This window comes from Crocuta crocuta, unplaced genomic scaffold (assembly GCF_008692635.1).
Source record: "Crocuta crocuta isolate KB4526 unplaced genomic scaffold, BGI_CrCroc_1.0 scaffold160, whole genome shotgun sequence".
NCBI classification, from domain to species: domain Eukaryota; kingdom Metazoa; phylum Chordata; class Mammalia; order Carnivora; family Hyaenidae; genus Crocuta; species Crocuta crocuta.
Window position 1 is genome coordinate 3,521,183 of NW_027527591.1, and position 12,527 is coordinate 3,533,709.

Consider the following 12,527-nt stretch of genomic DNA (forward strand, 5'->3'; position numbering starts at 1 on the left):
TACAGTGTTTTCAAAATAAAGCCCAATATTTACCAAAGCAATAAATGGATTCTATTGCTTGCCATATGTTCAGGAATATGTCTGAAAACATTTATATAAAAAGCAATTTTTTAAAATCAACACAAAGTCCCTGAGGTTCAAAATGATATAGACAGGTTCTCGTTGGAAATGAATTTCTATTTTTCACAATAAATAAAAAATGGAAGTCTAAAATCTTACTAGTTTTTAGAATGCCAAACAAAGAGTTGTGATTTACATATGAAAAACACCTAACACCCAGAACATTGTGATGTACTACTAGTTGACATCATTCAAAGTATCTGTATTTTTATTTGTATAAGGTATTGTAATTTCAGGATTTCTTTAATAGTCTTTCTTTTAAGATTTTATTTTTAAGTAATCTCTACACCCAAGGTGGGGCTCGAACTCACAACTCTGAGATCAAAAGTAGTATACTCTACCAACTGAGTCAGTCAGGCACCCCGCTTTAACAGTCTTTTAATTTCTTTTCTTTCAGTCAGAAAGGAGTAAAATACTTCATGTTTGCTTTGGTCTTTTGGGAGTTTAAAAAATGAGGGTTAATAACATAAAAAGTACAATAAAAAAACATAGGAAAGATAAATGAAATGATAAAAGAAGTTAAATGTCATTAATGCAACTAAATTGAAACAACATTTTATCTCCATAACTTGGCAAATATAGAGAAAGTATAAGAATATCTAGTAATAACAATGAGCACCCATTTCAGTAGAACCTTTCTGGAGGACAATTTGACAGTTTATAGCAAAAACTTTAAATGTGGACTTTCATCTTGAAACAGTAATTTGACTACTAGGAAATTATCATTAGGAAAAGCATATGGATCCATTCGCAGATTAAGCCAAAAAGATTTCTAGAGTAATATTGTTAAAATAATGAAAAAATAAAAAATACTTTAAAAGTCAAGCAACAGGGAACTGATAATGTATATCATAAATAAATAAAACACAATGCAATTTAGTCACTAAAGTGATGTACAAGATGGTTCATAAGAGGGAAATGTGTTTACTGTTTTTGTAAAAAACTGATACACTGTTTCTATTTTGGTTATTAAACCTATCAATATGTAGGAAAAAATATTTTACACAAAAATGACAACTGTAGCTTTCTTTGGATAGGGGACTATGGTATATTTTTACTTTTATTTGTCCACCTAGATCATTTAATTTTCTCTTATTCTTATTTTATAATAACAATAATGAAATATTTTTGTTTGGATTACAGTGATTTATCTTGATTTCATGAAAAGTAAATGAATTGACCTCCCCTATTTTTTCCAGATCATCGTTTGTTTTTATCTTACTGAAAAAGAGACAGCCTAAATCCCAGCTCTGCCCTCACCAACTATCACATGTCATTCTAGAAGACATTGAGACATGCCCAAATGCCACGTAGAATCATTATGGGTGAGCGAATGATTTAAAATGACATTTAAGATAAACATCTGAAACCTAACTTATATCTAAAGTTACTAAAACATTGCCACCAATACCAAAGGAAACTTCAAATGAAGAACAAGGGAAAAACCATTTTACTCACAGAGATTTTGTCCTTTGCCTGTTTGAATACACTGGAAGCCTGAGTTGGTTCACCACCTGTTGCTGTCAAAAAAAAAAAAACAGATACAAACAACCCTGAACTTAGTGGCTAAAAACCACACAAATGCATTTTTTAATCCCTTTTAGTTATTCAGTTGTGTCAACAGACTAATGCCAAGCAAAATTTTGCTGATTTTGAGATTCAAATTCAGTAACTAAAGAAATCTGAATACCAACATTATAGCATGTGGCTCCCACTATAGTGTGTGCTAATTAATACAACCCAGTGTTTACCAAAGCACAGGTAGGCACAGCAAATAACTTCCTATTGGTTACCAAGGTACCTTCAAACCCCATTACTTCACGAGCATAGATCCTTTAGAACGGAAGTCACGTAACGCAATCCAAATACTGTCAAATTTAAGAAAAGGGGGAGTGATTGTTCTCTACGGTTGGCTTGAAGTAAAAGGGTGTTCATGGAGATTCCCAAGCCCTCTTTTTATAGCCAGTGGGATACCTTGGATACCTACAGATATTTCTACATTTTATATTCAAACTGTCATGGTCAGCCAACCCCTTTTACTCTGCACCCCTTCGTTTCACAATATGAGTGACACACTTGTTTGACGTGAAACACACCACATGAGAAGAAAAACAGCTTGTCAAGGAAAGAAAACAGGAGAGGAATTTCAAGTTCAGTAATACAGAATATGTTCTACACATGCACTTCCTGCATGAAATTATTACCACATCTGTTACTGTTGTTTCTCTTGCTGCTGCTTTACACCTCTGGTTCCAATTTTCAACTCTACTATCTCCCCAGCACATTTTCTGTTGATGACCTACCTGACTTGACTCAAATATTTCTCATGATTGAAAACAAGCCTTTGTGTTTTGGAGAAACTATCCCGATTTGAAATACGTTTTGCTCCTTTCCACCACCTTTTCAAGGAGTTAAAAACAAGTATATTTGGACAAGACAGAAAAATGAGGTAGCGAAATCGAAATGCACCTAATTTCTAAGAGTTTCAGGAGGAAGGAGTTTTATCTGGGAATTCTGAATACTAAATTATAGAGGAAAATTAGCCGTTTGCATCCAGCACATTTAAGAAAATCCCGATGACAAAACGTCAGTGAAGAGAAGTAGTACAGTGAATTAGAGAGCCTTGCTAATTTTGGATACGAAAAATAAAATCTGATGGGATGACCAAACCATTTCCTTTCCTTTTCTTTTCCTTTCATCTGAAGCAAAGTAATTTTGCAATCACAATTATACCCCAGATTTGCTTTTCATTTCCAATCTTGAAATCACTGTACATTCTTGGTAAATTCATCAACATCAGTAACAGATTTGGCAGTAACCATGTAGAAAACAGAACGAATAGAGTATGGGTTTAAGCATGAGAGAAATAAGCAAAATAACGAGAATGCATACCACAGTCCTATTCATCGTCATCGTTTAACCAAACACACAGAATGAAAATAGGAATCCCCAGAACGTGACCCTAGAGCACAATGCCAAGATAAAATCACTGCTAAGTCTGAGCATGACAAAGAAATACACGGTCATGACCTCTTCTGCAGGGAGGGAAGAAAAAAAAAAAAAGAATAATGATACAAGACACTTAATAGCAAAACTGTTCATGACTGCTAAGACTCTTGGAAGAAAAACAAAATGAAAAAGCTGCTACGGTAATGAGATAAAAAAAAATACACGTCTATGTTTGCCAGCCACATTGCACAATTGAACAGTCTACCTGTCGTTTTCCGCTTAACACAGGAGAGATGAGTTGGTCTAGTATATTTGATAGCAGGTTTTAAAATGAATTTCCTGGAGGGAGAGTGGGCCTGAACTTCTGTTTTTTTAGCAAGTTCAGCCTTCTTATAAACTGCTATGAATAAAAAAAAACACACAAAAAGCATACCATCAGGAGAAAATAAACACTTGGAGCAAAACCGAGCGCCATTTCATAAATAATTAGTTACCACCATAAGGAAGTTTCTTTTACAAAAGAGTAATTACAAATTCAAAAACATTTTGAAAGAAGGGATTGTTAAATGAACCTTTTTTCCTTCTCACTTCATCTCTGGAGACTGTGCTAGGTTCCTTTTTAGCTATTTTTCTTTCAGGAGTGGAAATTCTGCCTCTCCCGGTTTTAAAAGGCTTTTCTTTTCTATGTTTCTCAAGAGATGGTCTCCGAGCTTCCTTTTCAGCTTTCTCCTCTTTAGGAATAGTTTCTAACTGTTCTGTCATGATGCTCCTATCATCATCTGCGAATCAAAGCAAACCATGACAACAACAACAACAACAGTGAAAACATTAGTAGCAAATGTACAAAATCCTTCATATATTTAACAAAATGCAAAATCTTGATAAAGGACACTTAAAAAACGTTTAAAATGGAAAAAATCCATTAGGTTATTGGATTTTATTTGAAAGTAGAAAATTAAAAAAAAATAATGCACACCTTGAGTGTCCACCCAGAGGCTGTCAGCATCCATGATGGAATCATCAATGGTGGTTTCGTCTTTGTAATCATCATAGGTTTCTGTCTTATATTCTGAAAGTGCAACCTCTTCTCTCTCAGGGGAAGCTGGAGCCTCCGGGGAGCCCTCCTTGGGTTCTGCCTGGGCTTCGGCTGCCTCTTCTACTTCGAGCTCTTCTTCAGTGTGGGGGGACGGTCTCCTCTCCACCTCGGGCTGCTCTAGGGCTGCAAAACGCACACTGTGGGAACCTGACTCCCCTTCATCAGTTGTGGTCTGCACTACAGTGATAAAATCATCCTCGATGGTTACCACAGACTCAATCACTCCTTTGTGCTCACCGGGGCAGGTCTCCACAAATTCCTCTCTGACACCTGGGATTCCCAGGTCGGTAATCTGAAGAGTGTCTGAGCGGAAGAGCAGTTTATCATATTCTCCCCGGGCTTCTATCTCTTCTTCCTCACTCTGAGCCTCTGCTGGTTCAGCCCCGATGGCTTTATGTAACGGCTCGGTGACGTCAGAGGGCGTGACAGATATATCTGGGGTCTCTTTGCTTTCTTCTTTTGGCTGCTGAATAAATTCCATCTGGACATCAGCTCTCTCATCTGGTGCTAAATCAGCCTCTGAAACAGCAGGGGCACAAGGTATTTCCACTGACAATTTGATGGCAATCTCATCTTGAATTAGAGAGGATTCTGGGGACGTTTCCTTCTTGCCCTCATCCGCTTTCAAGGACTCCATGGTGAGGCTCTCATGCTCACCACTGGACTCGTAGGACTCTTCTTTGTCTACAGCCTCCTGGTGCACCAAGTCAGGCTTGGCCACCTTCTCCTTGATTTCTGTCTCACTGGCTTTGGTGCCTTCTTTCATGTGAACAGACTCAACACTCATGAACACATCTCCCTCCTGAGGTACTGCAGATGAGGGGGTGAGATCTTGTGTAGCTTCTAGTTTAAGTTCCGTTGCCTTTCCAGCATCTATGGTCAGTCCTGCAGCCATCTGTCCAAAGTCACTGATTTTAATATCTAATTGACCCTGCTCAGCTTTCTGTGCAACAAAATCCAGTTCTGGTTCAGCTTTTTTGGATGGTTCCACCTCAGCTATCTCTGGGACTGAACTAAGACCTTTCTCGGCTTTCTCAGCCTCCAGAGGTGATGCGTCTTTTGATACGGTCAGTTCTTTGGTCGAAGGGTGCTCGTAGGTTACTCCTAATCCAAATGTTTCAACTGTATCACTGGCCTCTTCCGTTGCCTTGGTGTGTTCTTTTGCATCAGCATGTTCTTCGCTCTTTTCTAGTACAGTATCCAGCTTATCGTTAGCTTTCCTCTCCTGATCAAACTCCCTACCCAGTGCCAATTTGTCACCAGGGATATGCGGGGATACTTCTTTCTCAGCACTGACCTCATCTTTGACTCTTCCGGCAGCGGCCAATTTTACTTCAATCAGTGAAAGGTCTGTGGCTAGATCTCTTCGCATTTTATCATCAGTGCCTTCATAAAAGGAGCCACTCTCCCCTGACAGATTCTCACTGTCTTGAACAGGTGATGGCAGTGGGACAGTATATTTATTGAACACACAGTAACCCAGGTCTTCCAGCTGACTGTCTGTTTTAACAACAACGTGGTTTTCATCAGTGACAGGGGGCAAGCCGGCACTACTCTCCTCGACCACAGTCTCTGATGGGACTGATTTCCTCCTGGCAACCTCAGCATCTGTACTCACGGAAGCTAATCTTGACCTTGTGCCTGCCAGATCTAGCATTTCAGGCAGGTCAGGGGCCATTACAGTGCCATTTTTGTAATAGTCTTTGGCTAGGAAAGGTGACTCACACGATGTCTCCACTTGAGTATTTTCCTGTCCGGTAGCTTTTTCTCCCTCTATTTCTTCTTCTTCTTCTTCTTTGCTTTCTACTGGGAAACGTGGGGCTTTCTCCAGTGCAGGGGTTGTGGCTGGAAGGTAATCGTCCCCTTCGTCCATACTTCCACTAGTGTTCGTTAGAATATCAGAAGCCAGAGGAGAAAGGTCATGTCCCCGACCAAAGTTAAATCCAAGGGCTATGGAATCCAGGCAAGACATGGGCAAGTTGATCGACATGCTTCTTTGTTCTATTGCAGACCTCCCACCAAGTCCTAGACTCCTGCTTAAGGTCAAGTCGTCCTTATTCTTACTGTGGAGATCTCTTTTCTCCCCATACACTTTTGGATCAATAGTAAACATTCTTTCTTGAGGAGAACTGGGCTCTTCAGGCACCTCAGATGGATAACTCTGTGCAAGAGTGCTATACCCTGCTTCTTGTGCTGGAGCACTGGGCTGGGGTTCCTTAGCTTCCTCAAGTCCTTTGTCACCATTTTTATATGCAGGAGATATGGTATCAAAAGGCTCTTGGGCACTTTCTTTTGTGTCACTTAGTTCATAGTAATCACTGCCTGGCTGGATGCTTTTTGTCACTTCTTCTTTCAAGGCAGATGTTTCAAAATACTTGGACATTCCTGACTTATCTTCATAAAATGGCATTTCAACCTCAGCTGATGTTTCAGCCCCAACCCCTTCAACCTTATGGTCTTTATCAGCAACTTTTTCTTGGAAAAGGTCCTGGGTTGCACTCTGTTCACTTACTGCAGCTGGTTCGGTCAGAACTTTCTCCAGTGTCTTGGAGGTCATGGTTGAATCTGTAATTGCTTGCTCCAAACTTACAGGGAATGAGTCCTGTTTCAGTGTATCTGTGGTAGCGTCTTGGCCTTTCTGTTCTTCTCTTGAGAGGGCGTGCTCCATGGTGGGCTGAATTATGCCTGCTTCTTCATCTGTCAGTTTTGGGGGCTCACTCTCTTTTGGCATGGCTTCTTTGTCAGAGATGGTTGTTTTTTCTTCAAGCTTTAGCTGAGATTCCTTTTCAGTAAGTGTAGCTTCCTGTCCAACGAGGGTGGAGATCTCCTTTTTCTGCACACTCTCTTGCTTTATTGCCCCTTTTTCTTCCCCTAATTCTTTCTCTGGGACATATTCTTCCACGCTTGGAATGTGGGCATCTTTGGGTAAGGTGATTGCCTCTGAGGCTGGTACTTCTGCCATTTTGTCAGGTTTCTCCTTATGAGGCTCTTCAGCTTTAGGACTATCTTTGGCAGTCACTGGGCCACTGGTTTCTTCCAGAGATTTTTTGTCATCTGGCTGCAATAGGGCAGGGGCTAAGGGTGATGCTTCTGCAGCTATTTCATTTTTAATGACATCTACAGGAAGAGTGAAGCTTCCAGCCTGAAAGGGACTTGGCATGGGAGAATCAAATTGTTTCCCTTCCCATTTGGGGATATCCTCCAGTACATCTTTTCCCTTCATGGGTGTTAGGGGGCCAGGTGATATGGGAGCAGCTAAACCCCACTCATCCTTTTTTGCTTCTACTGGCATTTCAATGAACCAGTCCTTTTGCTCTCTTGGAGCTGGGGGCTCTGCAGAGAGGCCAATACCAGGCACCACGAGGCTTGGTTCTGTCTTCTGTTTCATGTCTTCCAGTCCGGCACTGAGACCATGCCCAAACAGAGTGGGGGGTGCTTTTTCTTCTTCTAGGCCTTGCATGTCCTTTTTATCAGGGTAAGCTTGAGTTGTCTCGGGCTGAGAAACTAAGGCAGCATGTTTAAGGTCTTCACCAGGCTTACTTTGTTCCTCTGACTCCTTTTCCTTCTTGTCCAATGGCTCAGCGAGGGAGGGAGTCAATTCCTGTTGATCATGGAACTCCATCTTCGAGGCTGGAAGTAAACCTGAAGTAATTGGGTTGATTTTTAAACAAATAATAGGCAAGTGCTTTCAGGCAGTAAGCTTAAAATTATACTTTGAAATGACAAATGAATGGTAGGTTAAACAAAACAAAACAAAACAAAATGAAACTATGGAACATGCAAGCATGCTACCCATTTAAAAATCAATATGGAAATGTCAGGACTGAGATATATTTGTACTGCTAAAATGGACTCCTGTTGCAAATTAGTGCATACAGGACTTGTAGTTAAATGTGTATTTTAAATACTCCTTTCTCCCTTGTTTAGTTTCTCCTAATAGTATGTCATGTGTATTGTAGTAGAAAAAAATTTCATGTGCCTTCTACAGACAAAAATCATAAATTAAAGTATATTGAATAAGTCAGTAACATTATGGTATAAAAATACACTAAGGACTAAATACGAAAAAGGAGGAATGTCTACTGAACTTTTTCATTTGTGTTCTCATTTAAAAATGAGCTGGTAGGCCATGGGCAGAAGGCCAAATAATTTATAATAAGAATTAATAGTTTCAATTAACTTGATTTACACATACCAGGACCAAGTTTTTGAACACTGAAAGGTTACTGACATAATTTTTTAGAGGTCATCTGAGATTAAATGTGAGGAATATAAACAAATATTTGCTATTAACTTTATATGATATGACCTAAAAACTGACAAGTCAATTTGTACCATGAATTCAAAATTATTAATTCCTAATCATTAGTTAACTTATACGACAGATGTAAGAAAATCTGAATTATGTTGTTAATTGGGATGTCATGTGAGTAAACATTTTAAAAAGAGTCAATTATTATAATATCTTTCTCTCCTTGGTCATGACCTCATTCCCTGGAACATGCCCAGTCATGAGGAACCAAGTATTGGCTTTAGAGATGCTTGCCAGAAATTAAATGACTCTTTTTTTTTTTACTTTTGTTTTTTTCACCAACCCAAAAGGTTTCAGAGTCTCACTTGTATTTTAAGGTCACAGGTACTTCACTGTGGTCTTTAGGGCTAAATGTAATTATCTGGAAAAGATTTGGGGCAAATAATAAAATTCAGCCATCTCTCGAAGAGCAAGTGTATGGATCATCATTACCTTATATACTTGTGTGTCCTGTTGTAACAATAGAAAAGAAATATTTTATGAACTTCTAATAAAGGTTAGATGAATGAAAACTCAAGAGATATGGTGATGGTTAAAGAGGTTGGCTGCCATGGAGAGGAAATGATATGAGAAGCATCAGCAGGAGCTTTTAAGGAAACCAAACCAGTACTCATCGAAGCATAAAAAATATAGCACACTGCAGTTGCAAACAAAAACAATTCTACCATTTAAGCCTCTATCTGCCAAAATCCAACTCTACGATTTGAAAGAAAAGCATATGAATCGCTGTCCCAAAAATAAAAAATAAAAATATACATGTATTAGCAATGTGACTGGCAAACACTTGAGATGAGGGGCGGACAAAAAGCTCACACAGCATCGTCAGCCTGGCTGCAAAGCATATCGTACCATGGCAAAGGAAAACCAAGAATCAGCTGCAGCGGTGGAAAACCTAGCTGCCACACAGCACCTGTGCAAGCCACACTCTGCTCATTAAACCTAAAACAGCAGTCTTGGGATCATGAGAAGACCAAGCAATGGAATAGCATTGGAAAGGCATCAGGTTTGTAAGCTGGTGAAGAGATCATTGGCAACAAAACACATGCAAATCCTAGGAAAGACACACCTTCCCCAGCAGAGGAAGGGATTTTTACTTCTGGAGACACCTCCGAGACCTCTTTTACACTTTTCTCCTGTGGGGCCCCTGCTGGGGCGCTCTCTTCAGGAACTATTTGGGCCTCCGCACTAGACTCCACTTGGCCCTCACTGAGGCCCTTGGGTTGGTCTGAGGCCTTGGCAGCCCCACACTCTTTCCCAGGAAGAGTGGCAGGTTTCTCTTCCTCAGCCATTGTTCCCTCTAGCGTTTCTTCTTCTTAGGGATGAAAAAGATGTTGACATCATGACCACAGAACAATACACAAAATGGCAGAAATATCATTCAAGGAACACTTTCAGCTCCATTATACTGACCTCACCAGAGCCTCTTTTCCCATTTGGATCAGCAAATTAATATTCTAATGCATTGCGCATTATGTATTGCTTGGGAAATTATTATATATATAATTTGCTAATAATGATGCCTTTTAAAGTTTCATTAAAAGGCTGTTTATTTTAAAACTTGAGAGCTGAAAGGGTTTTATTGCTCTATTACCCTTGGTGGAAATGGCAGTAAGTGGCACACGTGTAGAAAGCTTGCTGGACATAAGAGATGGTGTTGCTGGACAACAAATGATCATGAAAAGATAGCTGCATTGATGTATTGAAGAAACCTTGACATTTGTTAGACATGTGCTGTTTTCTCCAATGCAGTAAGCCCCTACATATGCATTTCTTATTACTTTATTTATAACATGCAAAGTTCAGTAAAGAATCTTTGGGGATAACAAACAAACAAACAAACAAACAAACACCTGGTCTCAAAATAATAGCCATCAACTACCTTAATGGCTTGATCATGGAATCCATCAAAACTACTTTATTTAGTATTTAAAAGCAAGTATAGTATTTAAAGCTTCAAACTGTACCTTGCTATTATTTATTTAGTATTTTTAAGGTAAAAGACTTCCTAACTCAATTTATTTTACCTTCCTTGCATTATGGGTATCAGGGAATGTAAAACATTTCAAGGAGTAAGGAAAATACCCTGAAAAATGAGGTTCCGGTAAAATGTAACCTTACCATTTAGAAAAGTCTACCTCTGGGACACAACTGTTACCATATTGCTCAACCCCTTGAAATACCAATAATGTAGTTCATGTATACTTTTCCTTGATCCTGAATAAGAAAATGTGCATATTACCTATAAAGTCTTATTTTTGCAATTCAAATCAAACCCACCAAGATAATTGAATGGCAACTAAACTGCCAAAATATCCTCCCAAAAGATGTATACCACATGGAAAAATGTTAACAATTAAAATGTAAAAAGCACTATTATGAAGGCCATGAGTTATTGTGTTCATTTGCTTCTCATTTGCACTTCAAACGCCAATAAAATAAATTCCATTTTATTGCTTAAGAAATTAGAGGGAGATATATAAGCTGTTTTATAGTTCTACATATGAAAGATTCTTATGAAACAATTATACATTGTTTAAATGGCCCAGTGAGAAAGACTGCAGATGGAAAGGAAATGATTTTTTTTCTTTTTGAGAAATATTAAAACTCTTGGGTGGGGGAGGGGAGAGAAATACTTACTCTATTCCCTCCCCTTTAGCACCCAAACACTTTGTTTTATCATTTAATTATGTAAGTAACATTTAAAATTTCAGACTTCAAATTATTAGTAAGGCCATTTTTACAATGCATAGAATTAGAGATTTTGATTACAGATGATGAGATTTGTAAGATAGCTGCTTTACTAATGTCTCCTGGTTGGATAAAGTCTAATCAATTTAATCGACATGTTTTCCAAATCCACAAAACCTTTTCGTTTGCCCTTTCCTCATTTTCTATAAATCATGTGTATTTCCACTACACTTGTTCTTTATTCAAAATCTCACATATTTTCTCAATTGTGCTTAAGTTCCCACTATTAGAAGAACTTAGTTTACTTGATATGGGTTATATTTCTCTGTTAGAGTGCCTGAGCCATTAGAGCTCTTTGTTTTCCAAAGCACCCTTGAAGACGTTTATTAGCATGAATGTGGCTGGTAAGCTATGATTTTACTATCTGTGCTTACATTAAATACTGTTCCATATGAAAATAAACTTAATGCAAACAAATCATTTTTCCCTATTTGAGAATAACCTCTTCACCTACACAAAAAAATGTTTTGGCACTAATTTTGTTTTCCTTTACAAAACTACCTAGTTAGAATGAGATAAATTGCAGCCCACCACCCACCTATTTGACCCTCATCACAGCCAGTGATACTTTGGGGTCTTCTAGCTTTATGAGGGTGGATGACAAAGGCTGTGGGTCCTTCATTTTAGCCCAGGCTGCTGATGTTAGCCAATATTCAGTCATGGGGTTGAGGGGGGAGAGCTCTGTACTTTCTGTAGTCGACTAAGTGCTTTGGAGAAATGCATTCATTTTGTAACGTTAATTCTGCCCTAAACAGATTCACAAAAGAGCTATTGTACTTACATGGCACTAAAAAGAAGGCTAATTCTATTTAAGTCTGGTCCTAGTGATATTATGTATCCAAGGAGGAAAAATTATATATAGGATCCTCTTCTTCAGTTTGAGTAAGAGGATATATTCTTCCTTCACTGATTTATTTACAGGGAGCAGAAAGGAGTCATACTTTAATTGAACTCTTTCTGCTCTCTCTGTTTTACCTGCACACCCTCCCCCCTTTTTGTTTTCTTCTCAGAAGCTCTGATACAGAAAAAGAAAATACTCATATGCCTCAAATAAGGCTTCTTGTACATGAGGTATGTGGCTAGACATATCAACTATATAGGGACTTCACTTCCATGTGGAAAAAACAGGCTCCTTTCCCTCCCACCCCACATACAAAGGCACATTTAGGATGATGCGTGTGGTCGAAGCTGCAGGCTGGGGAGGAGGAGCCAAAGGGGACCATGCTTGGTTCACCTTTCTCCTGGCCTAAGTGGGCCTCTGCACTCTGCGCTGGGACACTGGGGAGCACACTAGAGGCAGTC

At 38.9% G+C, this 12,527-nt stretch overlaps 1 protein-coding gene across 1 annotated transcript in view; it reads right to left on the minus strand.

Annotated features, from left to right (window-relative positions):
- Positions 1 to 12,527, minus strand: part of MAP2 (microtubule associated protein 2) — a 275,625-nt gene that overhangs the window by 31,043 nt on the left and 232,055 nt on the right. Inside the window, exons 8-12 of the mRNA XM_077771035.1 lie at positions 9,544 to 9,789; positions 4,046 to 7,807; positions 3,642 to 3,848; positions 3,335 to 3,469; positions 1,579 to 1,640 (exon numbers count right to left, since the gene is read on the minus strand). Coding sequence (XP_077627161.1) covers positions 1,579 to 1,640; positions 3,335 to 3,469; positions 3,642 to 3,848; positions 4,046 to 7,807; positions 9,544 to 9,789 — 4,412 coding nt within the window. The remainder of the gene's footprint in view (positions 1 to 1,578; positions 1,641 to 3,334; positions 3,470 to 3,641; positions 3,849 to 4,045; positions 7,808 to 9,543; positions 9,790 to 12,527) is intronic.